The 20,537-nt window shown below is 42.6% G+C and overlaps 3 protein-coding genes across 5 annotated transcripts in view; 1 reads left to right on the top strand and 2 right to left on the bottom strand.

Annotated features, from left to right (window-relative positions):
• Positions 1-1,453, bottom strand: part of LOC308332172 (uncharacterized protein) — a 49,871-nt gene extending 48,418 nt beyond the window's left edge. The window contains exon 1 of the mRNA XM_080787867.1: positions 1,208-1,453. The gene's annotated coding sequence lies outside the window, so the exon portion shown is untranslated. The remainder of the gene's footprint in view (positions 1-1,207) is intronic.
• Positions 1-3,546, top strand: part of fbxl6 (F-box and leucine-rich repeat protein 6) — a 204,083-nt gene extending 200,537 nt beyond the window's left edge. Inside the window, exon 12 of the transcript XR_013965681.1 lies at positions 3,534-3,546. The gene's annotated coding sequence lies outside the window, so the exon portion shown is untranslated. The remainder of the gene's footprint in view (positions 1-3,533) is intronic.
• Positions 1-19,385, bottom strand: part of pleca (plectin a) — a 119,300-nt gene extending 99,915 nt beyond the window's left edge. For all 3 annotated transcript variants that reach the window (XM_080787848.1, XM_080787849.1, XM_080787852.1), the window contains exon 1: positions 19,026-19,385. In XM_080787848.1, coding sequence (XP_080643974.1) covers positions 19,026-19,110 — 85 coding nt within the window. In that variant the 5' untranslated portion in view covers positions 19,111-19,385. The remainder of the gene's footprint in view (positions 1-19,025) is intronic.
• Positions 19,386-20,537: the final 1,152 nt, after the last annotated feature.

Below are 20,537 nucleotides of genomic sequence, written 5' to 3'. Positions count from 1 at the left end.
AATAAAAGGCGAAAGCCGCAAAAAAAACCCATTAAAAGAAATATATATATATATTGAACCAATGAAAAGTAGTAACAAATGCTTCGGAAAAAAACATTGGACCCTCAAACTGTCTTCTGAAGCAGCCAACTCCACCACATGCAAGTCATTGACAATATATATAGTCATATTAGTCACAACTGACAACGCCAACATATTGTTTAAAAATCAGACCAGTCTGAAGCGAGTGGTGCAACAGCACCCGCTATTGGTACTCTAAATCGGGACATAGTCACATACTGTAGGTTAGGACATAGTCACATAGGTTAGGACATAGTCACATAGGTTAGGACATAGTCACATAGGTTGGGACATAGTCACATAGGTTGGGACATAGGGACAAAGCTGTTCCTTGGAGTGGTTGCACCACTTTTCTCATTTCTTGAAAAAAATATATTTTTAATTTCCTGAAAAATGTCCATCTTGGATTATTATATAATGTATAACACATTTTAAAATCCAACAGGAATGGCTGTGGCAGAGTAAACTCCAATGATGTCAACAAGGTAGTCAAACAAAGTTTTACAATGCAGGGAGAGGGATGATTGGGGGTAGCACATAATAGAGGGCAGAATACAATATGTGATACGTATCATTGATTCATTTCAACTACTGTCCCACTAGCTCTCTTTATCCTGCGATTCTCTCCAACCACGGTCCCATCCTGAGCAGAGGGGCAGGGCTACGCTCAGCCCAACTGTTACCGCGGTGATGCAGCATCGCAGCCACTTTGCAGCTCCCAGCGCAGACGCATTCAGTGTGCCGCATGCAGCACCAGTCTCCCACAGCACTCACGCAGCTCTAACGCACACGCTCATAAAAACAACATTTGACACAATCGCTGCCACTGACCCCCTACGACCAAAACGGCTGGCCGAAGCCCCTGCAGTCATGCTTGGGCACAAAAGGGAACAAAAGCCTTTCATTCCTTTTATCCAAAACAACCAGCAGAAACAGAGGGCGAGAGCAGAGGATTAGAATTCCTCCAACATTTCAAACGTCAGCACGGAACCCTTTCAAACTAAAAGTGGTCTTTCTTTTTTTCCCTTTCTTTTTCCTAGCTGCTCACATCCTTGAACAGCTCACATCCTCAAGACCTCAAAACCGAGGCGGCCAGGACAAGCATGCAGATGTCTGCTAGAGGACGAAAACTGAAGGAGAGGGGTACCTTTGAGAGAGGTGATCTCATGCTGAATAGACCTCCCGGAGTCCATGATCTCGCTCTCACTGCTCCAATCCCTGAGGCCGTGGTCAGTGGCGGCAGAGTGCTGCCCTGAGGCAGCAGCACGTCAGAGGATGGAAAACCCTCTCTGTTCTTTTAAACTGCAGCCGTTTATTTTCTGTATGCCTCTCCCGTTTTACTGCTGCTGCTACAGTAGCTTACAGCTTCGTGTTTAGGTCCTCTCTCTCTCTCCCTCAGCCGCTTGTTCTGTCTTCCCACCCACCACTCTCCTCTCTCTCTCTCTCTCTCTCTCTCTCTCACACAATCCTTGTCAGCCGAGAGAAAACTGTGAAAGAAAAAAAGCACACTCCCCCCCCCCCCCCTCCCTTCCTGATGTTGTCCCATCCCAACCCATCCTCTCGGTGGTTCACAGGGAGGTGCCTTTAACCAATAACAGTCACGCTCAGCCATCACATCACGTTGATGCACGAGTTGGCTCCGGCCAGCCAATGCGGCTATTGTAAAGTGAAGAATGCATTTTGATTCTTAGGAGGAACACCAAGTCTGAACATACAAATTATAAATGCGCAAAAAAGCTTGCGTTGTGAGCTTGTAGCTCGGCTATTTTCTCTAAACAAGATTTGGTGTAGAGGGAAAAAGGAGCTGACCAAGTATAGACCCATCGTGTCAGTCAAAAATCAAATACAATGTTGAGTTTGAAATACACAGCGTCACAATCTGAGTCAGCAATACCTGTGCTTCAGACAGTCTACCACCACTGGTGCACAGAGCGTTGAGACTACTCAATTTTTCATAGAAGTGCTGCAGAGGGAAAGGACCTTGACGTAAGTGGGGATCATGACACAGCACTTTTTTAGGGGGGGAAGGTTTCATCTTTACAAACAAAGCCAAATAAAGACAGTTAAAGGGAATCAATAGTATAGTGAAATAAAATCACAGTACAATACTGTGATTTTGTGACAATACAGCACAACTAATATAAATAAAAAAATCATTTGGTTATTTGATCAATTAAAATAAACAAAATAAAAAGGTAGTGCAATGTTTTGGTTAAAACAAAGCGTATATTGTTAAAAGGTTACAGGAGTAGTTCACCCAAAACTTATTTATTTTCTATCAATTACACACCCCACAGAGAATTCATGGATATACATTTTTTGTCGCATTCCTAAGCCAATAATTTGATAACCGGCTGTGCTGAGGCAGCGCTCTCTATAGAGACACAAAGAGTCTCCTTTGAGTCTCCATAGGGAACCACTGCTGGTCATGAAATTATTGGCTTAGAAATGACAGGGCAAAAAATCCATGAAGTCTCTGATTTTAATCATTGCTATAGTGTTGTGTTCTAGTTACAATTTTGTGCCCTTCCATTTCACTTGTTTATCCTGTATGAGTTCTCTCTCCTGGTTGGATAAAACTGTTATGCCGACCTGAAAATGCATTTTCAGTATACTGTAGGCCTACTGAAAAGCTTGAGATAAAGGAAGACCCCTGTTACTGAACAAATACAGAATATAGAGCGGTGAACACTTTAAGAAATAAATATCACTTACTGCACCTTTAAATTATATACGTAATGTACACACAAAAATAATAATAATAATAAAGTCTAATGTATTTAATCCCCCCCATATCCTACGACAGTTTGTTTATCGGGCAGAATGTATTCCCAGTTCAGCAGATGACAGTGAAAGTGATGTTGACTTTGACTCAGCAGTCTCACGGTTCAAGTGATAAGTTGAAACCTACTGTAAGCATAATTTATATCATGCAGACAATGACAATTAACGGTGTAATTAAATGTTCAACACATAACTTATTTGTGTAAAGTATGTGAGTATATTCTAACCAGGCAACATATATTAATCAGGTATTTAAACAATGAACAGCAGTAATAGAAAGTGGCCAAGTAGCATTCCTCAAAACAACTGCCTATTCATTGGCACATAATACCACAAGCTAATCCTTCTAATACCGCTTGGCACACTTACATTAAATGAGATCACAGGCATAAATTTGGCAACGGGGACACTTGTACACAGTATGCACCTTTGGGACCACCAAAAATGCCATTGCCAAAGTGGGTCGTGTAATACCAGTTGCTTTAATTATTTAATTTGGTAACACTTTATATGAAGCCCATCTCTATAATACATTACCAGTAAGACGCCCTGAGGGCGAGAAGCGACCTTGCCCTAAAGGGTGGGCTGTTTTAGATGCTCAATAAAATGTGCACATTGAAAAGCAAGTGATTAGGAAACAACCTGTGATATGTCTTCTTTTATATTCCTGAACCGATTATATGACAAAGGCCTCAATTGTTCAGAAATAATGTTTGTTCACGGGCTGGTCCAGCCGGCTCCATTCACTGCCATGTATTCATTGACCTTCCGGTGCGAGATTTGCCGTCCATGAAAGTGTCATGGCGCTCCATGACGTGTCCATGATGACACTTGGGCAAACTAAGGAGAAATCAAAATGACTGTGGCTCTGGGACTTGGCTCGGATGTGGTGTTACTGAAAAAGTGAAAATCAAGATCTGGACCTTCACGGTAACAGTTACTGCTGTCAACCTGCCAACATGGAGGGCCACCGCGCCTCGAGCCAGGTTGAGGCGGGCCAAGTAACAGCTGGGTCACATGATGTGATGAAGATGTATTGACATTGAAACTGCTAGTGTCCTGCTAGTTGTCGTAGAAGCAGATACTGTACCTACAATAAAGTATCAAGTTCAAACAAATCTCTTTCAGAGTGAATGGGAGTTTGTCAAGGACATACAGTATATTATCAACATAATAAGTGTTTGTAGGTCAGACCACGTAAGGCCAGTTCTTTTAAAAGAAGCTGTTATGATTAAATGCTGTGTAGATTGTAACTACAGTACTCAGTATGGTTAAGTTTTATAACATCCCAAAAGAGCTGCACACACAGCTGCTTTTCATTATAATAACTGAAATATTTCACATTGCTTGGAAGCCAACTAAATAACCCCAAATTATGATAATAGGATTTCGTAAATTACCACTGTTTTATAGGCTATGATGAGCAAAACAAAGCTGAGTTGTTTGAGGCAAATAACAATTTGAAACTCCTGTTATACACTTTGGGTCTGATCGTCAGCTAAGTGACTTGAGACACTCAGTTGAGGACTTCAGTCAATGCAAGCATTATAAAGTTGGACTTCAGTTAGGAAAGCATTAACCTCGCCTCACCAGGGTTGCCACCACAGACGAAAGCCTGGTATTCATTGTAAAACTGAGTCGTGTGATTCAGTTTAGAAAAAGGGAGAAAACAAATCGTGTTCTGGTGGGGGTCTTCACTTGCTTTTGTCCAAATCAATATTAGTTTAGCCTCGCGGCTAGTCATGCTAACAATTATTATAACAAAGAAAACAAAACGATTATACCAAACTAAACACATTTTAAACTAGGGAAATAATTTTGGAGGTGGATCAGAAAGCCAAAAATGGTATTGATTCCAGGCTAGGATAGAGGCTTTACTTTCATTTTTTCTGATAATAAAAAAACATATTCAAGGGCCACCTGATTAAAAATTATATTTTATCCTCTCCCAGGGCTGTGTTGAATTCAACAGTCGCTGTGACCTTCACCTCTTTCAACACTGATCGCTGTGACCTTCACCTCTTTCAACACTGATCTCTGTGACCTTCACCTCTTTCAACACTGATCTCTCATCCTGTCATTCTGTCCACATGGATGATTCAGTGAGCAGACTGTGTGCGAGGACAGCAGGGAGTCCTCAAATTGTGTACAGTAACAGATTATTTAGCCAAGTGCACGTTACATCCTTCACCACAAGTCAGCTGAGAAATGATTGAGAGGGGAACCACTGTTTCTCCTCCAATCAATACCTGATCAATAACTGATTATCAAGAAGAGGTTGTTGCACAGATGCAGTTACAGTGGATATCATGCAGAAACCTTATTATCTATATCAATATCACTACTCTACATCTTTTTTTTCATACTGTAAAATTGTATGACTGAGTGTCAAACATAGTAGCACTCTGATTATAAGACAACCCCCATTTTCAAGACTAATTTGTGGAAAAATAACCCCCTGTTTGTTTTTTTAGGATATTTCCATTGGAAAAAAACAGTCTTATATTCAGGCCAATAGGTAATTAACCAGAGCTTGTGGCTAAATAATCACTACATTACAAGGTTTCCGCCTGACAGCGATGGAATACAATACAGAAAAGTTATAGTGTAAAGAAAAGTGTCATAGGATAGGTAAAACGTTACATTTTCAAGAAACCAATAACAGTTTCAGAGCAAATGTGCCCAGACAGTAGAATCATCCGATTTTCATGAGGTCTCTCTCAACAGCACAAATGTTGCACCAAAAAGACAGCACAGAAATGCATTTGAAGCTATCCTGCCATGTGTGATAATAACTCATCGGTTATGTGATGCAATGTGCAACGGGATGTTACTAATAGTTCCACTACTGGAACTACATGCCCCTGTTGAATAATATCCATGCCGAGAAAACAGCACTGCAGAGGACCTTCACTAATGCTCAGGGCATCAGACCAAGGAAATAAACCCTCTAGTGATGACAGATGGTAAATCTAATGTAGCAACTGGAAGGCCACACCTGAAATATTATCTTAATCAGTGGGATGTTGCTATAGCAAATGTGCTTTTTTGCGTAACCCAGTCTAAGCTGATGTATAGCATGTTAGGGATACGTGGCGGGCACTTTCAGTGTTGTTGGGTTTGAAACTGTCTCATTACCTTTGTTGCATATCTTTCGTTTCCTGTCACTCACCCTGGTCACCCGTGGTATATAATCTAAGAAATGCCCTGAAATGATCTGTATATGAAATGTCATAGCATTGACTGCAGCAAACATGACTCCCTTGCCTGGTCAGTCGATGTTGCTGTTTACATGCAGCTGTTGAGGAGCTTGGTGTCAAAACTCACTCTGAAACACTGCCAATTTTCTTTCTGCCACGGGCATATCACTCACAGGCAGAAACCTTGTATCTCCATATTCATCTTTTCATATTTTGTTCATGAATTAATGCCCTATTTTATAATTTGTACTATGACAGTGTTAAGTAAAAGTAGTGAAAACTAAATTTGGAAATGCAAGGTTTCCACCAGACAGTGACGACATCATAAGAAGTAGACATGATGTGCCATTAACCCCCCAGATGGAAATTTGGTTCCACCCAGTGGAGTTCCAGCATTAGAACTTGGACTAGGCCCAACACGCTATCAAGCTTCTGAGAGTAGGGGTGTGTGGATGCTGAACACGCCAAGCTTTGACATTGGATTCCCTGACTGTGCTAGACAGTCTGAGAAGCCTGTGAGAGAGACGGGCGATAACGGCTTGTATGCCAAACAATCTAACTTTATTAAAAACCCAGCACAGTTGCTCCGTCTCATCTGCCCACAAATGAACGAAGAGCCTGAGGGAATCTTCCTCTGAACATTACCAAAATATTTGTTTATCATTGCTTCTCCATCTATGACAGACTGCCCTGGTTAAATAAATAAATATTAAAAGTTTTGAGTGTGTACTGTAACACTAACAACGCTCCACTAGAGGCTGTTCTAGGGTCACCAGGAACAATGTTTTGTACCTGCACATCTATTCTGTATGGACAAATACACTCATGACACAGGTTCTTTAGAGCAAGGGTTCTCAACCCGAGGGTTGAGAACTTGAGACCCCTCGGGGGTCGCCAAATTATTTGGGGGTCCCCAAATTATTTTAAAAAAACATGTTTTTTTGGGGTGGGGGTTTTGCAACTGAATGGCTGGAAAAATGGAAACGAAGAGTTTACATAGTACACATGCATAAACTTTCCTTAATGATTATATCTGGTTTCAGTATTCTTTGTCGATATATTCGATATATTCATAATTTGGGGTTATTTAGTTGGCTTCCAAGCAATGTGAAATATTTCAGTTATTATAATGAAGGGCACGTAGACTTTACCAATAGGCTAGCACCCCAGCCCAGGCAGGGCACGTAGACTTTACCAATAGCACCCCAGCCCAGGCAGGGCACGTAGACTTTACCAATAGCACCCCAGCCCAGGCAGGGCACGTAGACTTTACCAATAGCACCCCAGCCCAGGCAGGGCACGTAGACTTTACCAATAGCACCCCAGCCCAGGCAGGGCACGTAGACTTTACCAATAGCACCCCAGCCCAGGCAGGGCACGTAGACTTTACCAATAGCACCCCAGCCCAGGCAGGGCACGTAGACTTTACCAATAGCACCCCAGCCCAGGCCCAGTACCAACACACAGTATGTGCCAACAGACTTGACATGACATTCCTGGCATTAGTCTGGCTTAGCATGCCAGCATCAGGGGTGTTAGTACTATTGTTCTACATCCCAGAACCACAGCGAAGCCAGGATGTCTCTGACTTGCTGCACCCTGCAAGCCTGGCTGATAAACAAAGAGGCTAAAACATAGACATAGAAACAGGGATGTTTGCCCTAGTCTATTGGTTCCCACTCAGTGTGCATGGGTTCACTCACTGGTATTTTGTCACAACCACACACTATTGAAATATATACAACTATACAAAAAGTTTATTTAGTAATTTATTACATCAGCACTTGTGTGTGAAGATTTCCCAATATATAGGCACACTAAAATTAACCACTTTCACTGTCTATGGTTGCCTCTAGATACAACCTACTTTTTCAAGTGATAGTTCAATCTATCTACTCATAACCTTTTACAGCCTGGCGGAACTGAGGATTAGATGGCTAGTTTGGCTAATAACAGTTTGTGCACAACTGTAGCTTGGAGACCAGAATCTCCCACTGCACAGACAGATTTGTCTGTCTATGACATCACCCTCACAGGCAGATTAGAAAGACATCCCTTCCTGAGTCACCTTCACTCTCTGTCAATATTCTAACAGAGCAGCATAGAACACACTGAACAACAATTTCAACTATTTATCCGGGCACACTGTGGGAAAGTAAATACTGAGATTGCATCATTAGGTTAATTGTTAATTTGCCTAATTGTTTCCATTGAAGACAATCACCATCAGACACTTTGGACAGAAGTGGTGATGTCTTAATTGATGCCTAACCAACACAAAATTAATTATATAGTACACCACAGGTGATACAGTACACTCAAAGAATAACCAGTGCTCTGTTCATATCAGACAGAACAGGTAGCAAACATACAACATACAACTAGAAATAATTTGCACCACAATGTACATTGTGCACAACAAGAAATATGTACCTACTAACCACCTAACTCAGTGGCACCAAAACTGTGGTCCAAAATGCATTCTTCTGAGAAGCCATGCTAAAAGACTATACTCATGTCAAAACTATTTCAGCAAACAAGGGAAACAATCCCTTTACTGTCATTCTGAGTTTGGAAAGAGGCCACTACAAATACAATTCAACATTCAGTCTACTTTTAACCCCAAGGATGCTTTGCCATGACTTTATTTTGAACAATTAGATTGTCTAGGTATTTCATTGGAGTCTTATTTACAAACAAACTAATGAAATTAACTTATCCAGTATAATTTATCTTCAGAAAGGCTTGTGACCCGATGAAAGACTGTGATACTACTGCCAGGTAAAGTGGTGTGACCCTGCTCAGCTTTGCCCAGGAGTTGTTCAGACTAATACAAGCATTACAGCATGAGAAACACAGCTGCTCACAATAGAATAGACCCTCCAGTGCTGTGTAGCCATGAATAGTACAAAATGACATGACAGAATGATGTGGTAAAACACACAATCAGTCGAACATACAGTATGAACAAATGGAGACAAAAACAGGAACCTTACAAAACCATGTGAAATAGCACATGTGGTGAGAAGGCCCCTATAAATCCTAGGACAGCCATTCTTCAGGTAACTCTGGACAGTCACCCATATCTGAGACAGTGCTGCACCTTGGGCCAAGGTTTAGACAGAGTCTAGATGTGAATATTAAGTGAAAATGATGTATGACAATCTCTTCTGTGAGTGTCTGCACCAGACACTCACGCCAAAATGGCATTTCGGACAACTTCTTGCATTCCAATATATCCTTAAATGCATATCAATTATCTGTCAGAACACTGCCTCTGTTGATACTAATGGGATTATGTCAGCAAATGATTGGCCGGCTTGGAGCCCACTCACAAAAGACATGTGACGCCTTTCCATTATTAACTGGGGACTCATTCATGGGTTTCTGACTTTCTGTATACATGGTTGACAGTAATAGGACTGACCGCAACTAAGGTGACATTTTGCTGCGATTAAAACGAATCCTGCTGCGCATTTTCAGAAAATGCACTTCGTTTGGCAGGTGTGAAGGCTCATTCGAATCCTAATGCGTATCAAAGAACTGCATTCTACTCCGAGCAAAAACGGGGGTTTCGCTTCGCTTCCAATCGCACTTGATTACGATTCGGTGCAGGTGTGAATGCAGTAAATAAAGGAAATTAAGCAAACAATGTGGCGGGTGAGGAGCTGAACACAGTTGGAGACGGAGAAGGCATATTTTATGCAGCGCAAAGATGTCGAATGAGGAGACTGAAGCCCTGATCGAAATGTTGATGAGTACATTAATCAATTGCTTAAGAAAACACATACAAACACTGCAGTCCAGTCCCAGACGGCACGACACATGCACGTTATGAGTATAATTTTATCACCATAGATTTCACACTGTGAAGGCTAGTTTATGAATGGAACACATTGATAAAGGTCCCCCCTGCTGCGTTTCCAGCATATCGGTATCGGATTGGTCTCAAAATAATTTGTGTACTCATCTCGAAACTCGAAAAAGAGTATTTTTATTTATTGATTGAATACATTATTGTCACTTTGAGCCAAGCCCCTATAGGGTTGTTTCCATTGTGGTCCTCTGTATAATATCAGAATCGGTGAGAATCGGTATCGGCAGATATGTCCCTGCAAGTAATCGGAGATCGGATATTGGTCATAATTTCATAATCGTGCACCCCTAATTCTGGTGACCTGATGGATTTTCTTCTAGTGCCACAAATTTAGACCAATTTCAATTTGGGTGTAAGGAGCAGCATGGACTCCAGGAACCTGTTGACAAGTGAACTTGTTGACAAGTGCACTGACTAAATTGTGTGTTTAGATTTTTTGTCACAATTGCCATCACTGTGAGAAGAATATAAGTACTTTTGTATTGCATTTTAAAATGGGACAAAGCCAGGTTTTAAGCAACTGGGCAATGCAGTACTACTTTATTGTGATGGCCTTATTCTAGTATATTAACAGTATATAAATATAATAATAACTAAATATATTAAGCCACGATATTACAGCCTTAATAGTTCATAAGTTGTTGGCCCATTGGCCAAAGGGCAATTACATAAACTACTTGCACAGAGACGCACAAATAATACTACAAATAGTAATAATAAAAATAATAATATCCGATTCGTAACACATGATTTCTGTGTACACATTAATTTATCCATTAATAACTCAGAGTATACAAGTGTAACCAAACACGCCCACCCATTTGGTAACATTTGTATACTCTCTGTGAAATGAACCCAGAGGATTTCACTGTGTATTTAAAGCTGCAATCCTCAGACTAATTCCTCACTACTGCTGCCCATCCAAGCCAACCAAAGAGCTGCTCGTGTATCATTGTGTGTGCAGATTCACTATAAGTCCACTCCATTCCCCAAAGAGCAGCTGTGTGTATGTTTGCCAGCCCACCTGTACTGCATATTATTACTACTAGTACTTGCACGTCTTCTTATCTCCCTCCATGCACACCATACAATACAATACAGCACATACAAGTTAGAAAGTGTATGTGTGTCAGTGTTTGTAGTATAGTACTTGTGCATAGACTGTATAACACAGTGCATGAACATGCACAACTGAGATTCTATTTATGAATGCCAGGTCATGTTGCATGAAACCGATCTGAAAAGGTACTGGAAGTAAAGAGTGGAGGGAGGGTGGGGTCTTGTATTGGCAGTGGCTTATCAGACATGTTTCGTAACCTTTTTAGAAGTTATCTCTATAACTATTCAGACATGCATGCATTGCATTCTGCTAAGCAAGCGTCTGGTATAGCTGCATGATGTGTAAATGTCTTCACTCATTGTAGGTGCTTACAATTTTGAGCGGTATAGCGATTTAACTTATCACTGTAAAAATGACAAAGATTGTGTGGAGCTGCATTTCTAGTAGATATCACAGTGCAAACGTCAACCGGTTTCAACAATGATGTTGTGTTTTTCCCAGGGTGTTTCTCTGAAACATTGACCCTTAAGCATTATTGAGGGATGACATCATCAGGGAGGATATCTGGTAAGACCTGAAATAACCCCACTCAGGGGGCATCTCCACACTGTGCTATGGTCACTGGAATTAATGGTTGGCAGGTGCAGTACTAATACAGCAACCTCCCACACCCACACCCACACCCACACCCACACCCACACACACACACACGGATTGTGCCAGTTTGAATTAAATGCTATGTGTGATGACACCAACTCATTGCTATCTTCAGTCTTTCATACTATCTGAAAACTACAGTCTCTCTACGTGAGATGCCTGACCTAGATGTCATGTCCTTTCAACCAAAATAACTTTAAAAGTGACAGGCTAAACTCAAATGATATATTTGAGGTAGGTATTTCAAGCCAAGCCATGCTTAACATGAACAATGTCTACAGTTACAATTATGACAAACAGCCATGCCAACCATGAGCTTATCGTTCATTGTGGGAAACATTGAATTTGAGCTATTGCAACATTATTAATGTACTGAAAAATGGGATGAATATCATTGGTACAGAAATATGTCTGTCTGGTCTACTGCTGAATGTGTGCGTGCACGCACACAGGCACACACACACACACACGCACGCATGCACCACACACCCCAACGGTCGGTTGTCCATCACTGTGCCAAAATACATTCTGAGAGCCTATTTCACATTATAGTCCAAATGAGCTCACGTGTACAGTAGTGTAGTGTAGTTAGTAATGGAACAGATGCCAGCTGAGAGGCTCTGCTATACAGACTATACTGTAGGTGTGGAAATAAACAACTTCACATGAAGAGATGTTGGATGTTGGCAGGGGACTTGCGAGAGGTGAGGTGACAGTGGTGTGGTGGTGGCTGGGGGTCAAAGCCTGTCAGAAGGCAAATAATTCATAGTAGTCCCTGTTCTATGTTTATGGTTCCACATTAACAGTGTCTCATGTTTAAAGGTCTTCATAGCTTTCCATAAATACAGGTAAAATATCTCAGGCTAAGAATGTCTTTTAAAAACATTCATATTAAATCAATGAACTACACAAAATACACATCTTGCCAGCAAGGTGCTAACTAGGTGCAACTTCCCATTTCATCCAAAGAGAAAAGTCCTATCTAATTTTATTAAACAACGTCAACATTGCAGCTGTACGGAAAGCTTGAATTATCAATCTGTAACGTTTTTATTTCATAAAAATCCACCGTGGAGATGTTATGAGCTACTTCCTGTCGAGAAATTCCGTGCAGGTTATTTTGTGTGTCAGAGTTTGGGAGTGCTCGTTGGATATCACTCAACAACCCTGCGTACCACCTGTTTTGAATTTGCACATAATGCATGTGGCAGCAGGAGGTTGCTTCCAAACTCCAATACTGGATATTCAATACTATGAGGTGACCAAAATTGGTACTGTAGGTCATCAAAGAGGTCCAGGTGTTATTTTGTGCAAAAGCTCCTTATTGGCTATTTCCCCTACCATCTATTTTAACATTTGTCAAGTTGGTCACGTGGCCAAAAGCGGTGGACAGAAACTGGTCTACATGTTCTGTTGCCCCAACAGGGGCAGAAACAAGGCCTTTTAACCAGGCTATTTACACACACTGCAACTCGCTTACAATTCGCAAACCTGGCAACACTGCTCTGTGTTCTCATAGGCCCACCAGGCCCGCCCCCACACTACTCTTCAGTCTCACAATCAGCCATCTTGCTTTTTAGGGCCCTCGCAGGATAACAGACAGAAGGAAGGGGAGAAATTATTGGCTCACTATTTTGCTTATCACTTCTAAATCCCTGTATTTACAAAATAAAACACTCAGCGAATCCCTTAGTTAAATCAACATTGTTCATTGTCACTACTTGGATTGTGCCGAAATATTTACATTACACGTATAGCTTTTGCTATTTTCGCCTGCCAGCCAATGCCGACTACACACGCCTGCGCACACACACACACACACACACACACACACACACACACACACACACACACACACACACACACACACACACACACACACACACACACACAGGAATGGCTATACGGCAGCGAATAACTGTCTTTCTCAGCGTGCGCACGTGCGCACACAACATTATTCAAGTGAAATGCGTCACGCCAATATTGGGCTCAACTACGTTCACTTAATGGGGCCAGTCCTTCACAGTGACACACGCGTTAGATGAACGACGCGACCGGGATGGTTTCTACCCCTCAATGTCGTGCATTTGCTGCGCCCTTCTAATGCTGCGCCACGCCTACTCTATACTGCTCCATGCGACTCGAACAGCGTCAGCAGCAGCAGCTCCGAGCCTCCGTCAGAAAGGCTGCCCACACCACTGCACAGCCCCACACCCAAATGAATCGAATGAATGAATAAGGCGCTTATATCGCTTTTGCTCAGTGGATGGGACATTTACATTAAAAGCAATCGGATGGACGCGTGGATAACGGCATGGTTGTGTTGTGTGCAATCGGAGGGAAAGCTTCCATAATCCATATAGCTTCCATGCTAGCTGCTTCAGACACAGGGGAGGGGAGGGAGAAATAGTGCGAAATAGCGCTTATGCAACAATTACCCTTAAAACAAACACCTCAACTCGATGTCATTGTGAATAAGAATTTCGAGCGAAAAAAAGTGTGCGTGTGTGTGTGTGTGTGTGTGTGTGTGTGTGTGTGTGGGGGGGGGTGTGTGTGTCGCGTCGCCCTCCAGCTGCAATTGCGAGTGTGCGCTGTGTGCAGGGCACACTACTGAGTTTAAAAACACAGCTGAAACATGAAGTGGAGTCTGTCCAACGACGTCGAGTCTGTGGGGCCTATATGAAGAATTAAATAGCCCCTTTTAGCCCCCATGAGGATTTTCGTGGACATTTTATATTAACATTACAGATTTTCTGGGAATTATTGACACTCTGTGACTCTGTCACAGACTGCATACTAGCGTATTTACACATGCTCTGGAATTCCGCCGGCTGTTCAGAGGTGTTAAAAGTACTCAAATGCTAATCGGGTTTCTTTTGTTTTCACCTAGCCAGGTATTATATGCCTACAGTACAGTGCCCATAGGCGGCGGGTGTGTAAGGCAGCAACACTGACACTTTCAGCGGAGTGACTCGAGAAAAGACCCATATCGTCCAAAATAGGCTAATCAGTCGTTGTCTGTGTATAGGCTAATTCATTGGTAAAAGTATGCTAAATAACTCAATTTTAGACCATTTGGGAAATAAATAAATCCGCGGCGGAAAGTACAATGTGCATGCACACAATATGTAAATAAATAAATGTGTTACATTTTCTTGCATAAACACAAAGAGCTGTTTCCATAACTGCACAAATTATTGCACATAACATGAGTAGCTGTTATAATAACATAATAACATAACATGAGTAGCTCTTTGCCTGCCTGCCTGTCTGTCTGTCCATGAGTAGTTATTTGTCTGTCTGTCAATGAGTAGCTGTCTTACTGTCTGCCTGTCTATGAGTAGCTGTCTGCCTGCCTGTCTATGAGTAGCTGTCTGCCTGCCTGTCTGTCCAATTGTCCATGAGTAGCTGTCTGTCTGCCTGTCTGAGTAGCTGTCTGCCTGCCTGCCTAATTGTCCATGAGTAGCTGTCTGTCTGCCTGTCTATGAGTAGCTGTCTGCCTGCCTGCCTGCCTAATTGTCCATGAGTAGCTGTCTGTCTGCCTGTCTATGAGTAGCTGTCTGCCTTCCTGCCTGTCCAATTGTCCATGAGTAGCTGTCTGTCTGTCTATGAGTAGCTGTCTGCCTGCCTGCCTGTCCAATTGTCCATGAGTAGCTGTCTGTCTGTCTATGAGTAGCTGTCTGCCTTCCTGCCTGTCCAATTGTCCATGAGTAGCTGTCTGTCTGTCTGTCTATGAGTAGCTGTCTGCCTTCATGCCTGCCTGTCCAATTGTCCATGAGTAGCTGTCTGTCTGCCTGTCTATGAGTAGCTGTCTGCCTGCCTGCCTGTCCAATTCTCCATGAGTAGCTGTCTGTCTGCCTGTCTATGAGTAGCTGTCTGCCTGCCTGCCTGTCCAATTCTCCATGAGTAGCTGTCTGTCTGCCTGTCTATGAGTAGCTGTCTGCCTGCCTGTCCAATTCTCCATGAGTAGCTGTCTGTCTGCCTGTCTATGAGTAGCTGTCTGACTGCCTGCCTGTCCAATTATCCATGAGTAGCTGTCTGTCTGCCTGTCTATGAGTAGCTGTCTGCCTGCCTGCCAGCCAGCAAGTTGGTTAACAGAAAATACATTGTTATGGCTGAGTAAAATAAAATACAATAAACACAATTTGCTTGAAAATAGATTACCCAGCTATGACCTTTTTCATGAAAAAAATGTAGTAGTGATATGGCTGACTGAGTAAAATAAAACAATCTACCTGAAAATAGATAGCTATAAGTGAAGAACTATTAATGGCAGCTGGGTTTCATCATTCAAATAAAATAGAATTCTGTCCGTTTAGCTATAAAATTATGTCAGGGAATAGGGATACACAGTATATGTCTTTCATTTGCATTGCATCTCCCCCCCCCCACCCCAAACTTTTATTTTCGTTCGAGTAATAGTACAACTCTAATAGTATTACTTATAATAATGTAATTAAAGATAACTTCATTCAGATTTATTTATTTTTATTTCATTTTCCAGATTTTTTTCTTCTTTTTTTTAGATTTTCATTGGTGGGCCAGTCATAGCCTGATGTGGCCCGCGGGCCTGAGGTTGAGTATCACTGCTGTAGCCTACCCAAAGTACCAGTGAAAACATCAACTTATTTTTTTCCACCGCTGTGGGGGGGGGGGGGGGGGGGGGGCTGCGGGGAGGCGGGGCTGCGGGTAGCCCCCATGAGGATCATCAGAACTATTCGGTTCTGAGTCTGTCAACTCCCGCAATTTCCTTCTTCCCATATTGCGCTGCAACGACACTAGGATTGAGCCCCCCGAAGGGGGGCGAAATTCTAGTAAGCCCTAAATGAATTGCATTGAATTGAATGGGGCTATGGGGTGTTGTGCTACTTCGCTTATTTCCATCGAAAGAAGTAGTAAAGTGTGCCGCTTGGGTTATTATTTACATTATGAAGAGAGGATATATACAAAAAAATTATAAATTTGAGCGATGGAAATAAGCGAATTAGCACAACACCCCATACATCCCATTCAATTAAATGCAATTCATTTAGGGCTTATGGTAGGGGAAATAGCTAATAATGGGGACGTAACAACTACAAAGAAAGGTAAGAAAGCCTTTTAGTATGGAATTCTCCTTTAAACAATCAGGGATTTTCTGTGACCACTGCAAAGCTTAAAGATGGTGGTGACGTGACGAGGCAACCACAGTGGGCGGGGCGCCCCTCACTTCACACAAGTGTGATTTATTTTCCTGGAGGAAACCCTGTTAATGTGTGCAAGTGTCCTAATGGTGGCACTAGAGGAAAAGCTATGGGGTAAGGATGAACCATACTGCATGTTCATCCCCTGGGGGGGGGGATGGATGAACCATACTGCATGTTCATCCCCTGGGGGGGATGGAGATGCACAGTAAATTCCATGGCAATCCATCAAGGTTCTGAGATACAGTATGTTGCTTGGGGCAAAGGTGCAGGACAGATGGACGGACCAACCAACATTGTCATCCTTAAAGCCCCACCACTAGAAGTGGTACCCAGACTGTCAGGCCATTGTGAACATGCATGTTTGACCTGGGCCAGCGGCTGCCAGAAGAGCAGGAGCTCCCGTCCCAGAAGTGACTATAAGTGTTATTATTTCATTTTTACAAGGCAGGAACAGCATCAAGTGCAAGTGTAGGATGGTGGTGTGGGATGCTCACAATTATCTCAGCAGCAGTGAACCAAACACCAAAAAGAGGAGCAGGAATTCAGATGTTGGCAGAGAGCAGAGGGTCTGACTGGGGACATGGAACAACAGACTGGTTCCAGACGGGCTCTGAGGGGTTGTCACCCACAGTGACCTGCACTGTGGGGGACTGCATGGGAAGAAAATGACTAGACCAGTGAAACTGCATGGATGGATTCTGTTTCCCAGCAGTAGCACAGCAGATTCAAGGCCAAGATCACTTAATTGTTTCAGTTGTAAAATATCTCTATCTCTACTGAACATAACTGTTGACTGTTATGTTTGCTTGTTTGGTTTTAGTCCAAGCCCCATTTTGAATTGATATACTTATACATGCTCACAGATTGGATCTTTTTTTGGAACATGTTGGTCATGGTGCAGCTCCACTAGTAGAAAACAAATCATTCCTGCTACGGTAAATTAATCTGAAATATCCATTAACAAGTGATAGTACAACTGTCTGTCCCTATACATTTCTGAACAGACAGCAAACCAGCCACCTGTAATAAATAATGCTAACCTTCACACAACTACTATCAGGTGAACACACCTACACACAGTATGTGTGCTACCTTCGTTGTAGACTCTCCATTTAATTAAAGTGCGCTGTGGGCATGGGCCCTGTGCCATTCAACCAGGGTAACAAATGTAGCACCTCTCTGTGCCCACATAGCCACCGTAATTCAACTGAGACATGTGAGGTTGATAGTAGAAACAGAACCAGATCAGGCGCAACAGGATTCCTCTGTGTGCTATAGATACACAGGCCTTCTAATACTGGCGTCAACGCTCCTCATTAACCATATGAACCCTGGTGACCCTGGTGAAAATTCTGCTAATTCTGGTGAGATTCTGCTAAGAGATTTGGTGTAGAACGAAAAAGGAGGTCCCTAGGATAGAGCCCTGGTTAAATGACAACTTAGGTGACAAACCCTGTGAGATATTTTTTCGGACACAGAACTGGCCGGTAGTACTTTCACACGTTTACCTTCTCTCTCTCTTTACCTATCTATCTATTATATATCTTTCCTTCAGAGCATGTGCTTCTCCTCTCCTGCAGAGTCTACCAAACTAACAGAGTGTGATACCCAAGTTTATTAATGCATTGCTACCATTACAAACATTTCACTATTCACTGTATGTAATGTCACTACCATTACAGAAGCATCATGGTTCCCATTTGACTGAGGGCCCTCCTGAAATAGAGTACATCTGTGCAAATCAATATGGAACCAATTAATGTTGGACAGTCAGGCAGGTTTTAGAACCCCCACACACATACAATATATACACACTTCCCACTTGCAAACCCTGCAAGATTATGCTCTCTCACACACACCTCCCACTTAGCCAAGTATGTACTAAGTAAAGTATGATTTTTGGGTCACACACACACACACACACACACACACACACACACACACACACACACACACACACACACACACACACACACACACACACACACACACACACACACACACACACACACACACACACACACACACACACACACACACACACCCCTAAATTATTCTCATTGACATGCCATTTACCAGTACTTCAGCCACTGAAGGCTGACAGAAGAGGAGGAGGTGGAGGAGGGTGGAGGTGTGGTGTGTTGTGGTGAGACAGAGCGAGAGAGGAGGAAGAGGTGGTGGAGCATGTGTGGTGTTGTTACCTTTATACTTCTCCCTGACGTTCTCGTATGCCTGCACATAGTCCTGCTCTTCTGGGAGACGCTGGCCCGGGTCAAACATGGACATAATGGCCTGACAGTCTGGGTACCACTTCTGTCTTTAAAGTCGCCGGGTCCTTCCTTTAACTCTTCTGCTGACACTTTCCCCAACTCACTCTAACTGCTGCCCTTCTGCTCTGAGATCACCCAGCCCTGCTGTCTGTCTGTCTGTCAGCCTGTGTGTCTCTCTGTCTGTCCCTTCCTTCTGTCTCTGTCTCTCTCTCTCTCTCTCTGTCTGTCTGTCTGTCTCTCTCTCTCTCTCTGACCAACACTCACTTACAGAGTATTCCCTCTAAAGCAGTGGATTTAGTTCCTGGACCACCACCCACCTCCACCACACCAACACTACCACCACCACCACCACCACTGCACCCCTCGTCTCTGTTTGAGAAATACCAACACACGCGTCAAACCCTCCTCCTTAAAGGCACAGAGACTCACAGACCACAGAGTCTGATATTAGGAGAGAGACACAGGCACCATGCAACTCCCCACACACACACACACACACACACACACACACACACACACACAGCTCCACCCCAAAACAAGAGAAAGGCACACATGGCTACACAGTTAACCTAACTCGGAGAGAGTGCAACAATGGAACCTTCAGAGTTAAATCGATACTGAGGATTTTGCAGTGCACACCAGCAGGAGCATATGACTGAGCATGACTGCATGGAAGGTTATACGAGTTCTGATTACACAGGGGGAAAACTGGCAGGTTTAGCGCATCATGGGCATGGCTATGTGCAGCTTAAAAGAAAATAATAATAAAAAGTTACACTTGGGCCTACACTATATTGTATTCTTCAAAACCATGTGTTATTCCCCGAACAGGATGACAGCAGATTGTAAAGTTTGATGCCAGAAGACCACACCTCTAGTCTAAAGCTGAGAGAACCTTGACTGGAGCAACAATAGTTGTCCTGGTTTAACCCATTAAGACTAAATCTGTAGTTCTCAAACCTTTTTTGTAATTCAAAATGATTCAACACTTTCAAGATTTTATTTTAAATGTTAAAAAATAGCAGATGTACAAGTGTACATCGCGTCACTTTATCAGCTATTTTTGAATAGCCAAAGCTAATGACACAGATGCTTTCCCAGTTTTAATGGGTTAAACCACAGCATTAGGCGACTACTATCATCATGCTATCAACTTAAGAGGAAAACAAACATTGACAGCAAAAAGGGCTATTTTCAGCAAAAGGATTTGGATTAGAATAGATGGAAAACGGAGAGGGCCTAGTATAGACCCCTGTGGAACTCAGTCAATGCTATATTACTGTGACAATTGACATTAATCTGTTTCAACCAAATGCTGTAGCTAAATTACAAATGTTAGCTGATCCAAAAGCAACAACCCTGTCAATCAGGATTGGGAACAGTTGACTAAATATTATTATGATAACAGTTCAATTCCTTTTGAATGCTGAAGAAAACTTGCTT

This window comes from Protomyctophum bolini (assembly GCF_963924005.1).
Source record: "Protomyctophum bolini genome assembly, chromosome: 17".
Classification (NCBI taxonomy): Eukaryota; Metazoa; Chordata; class Actinopteri; order Myctophiformes; family Myctophidae; genus Protomyctophum; species Protomyctophum bolini.
This window is presented reverse-complemented; position numbering and strand designations above follow the sequence as displayed.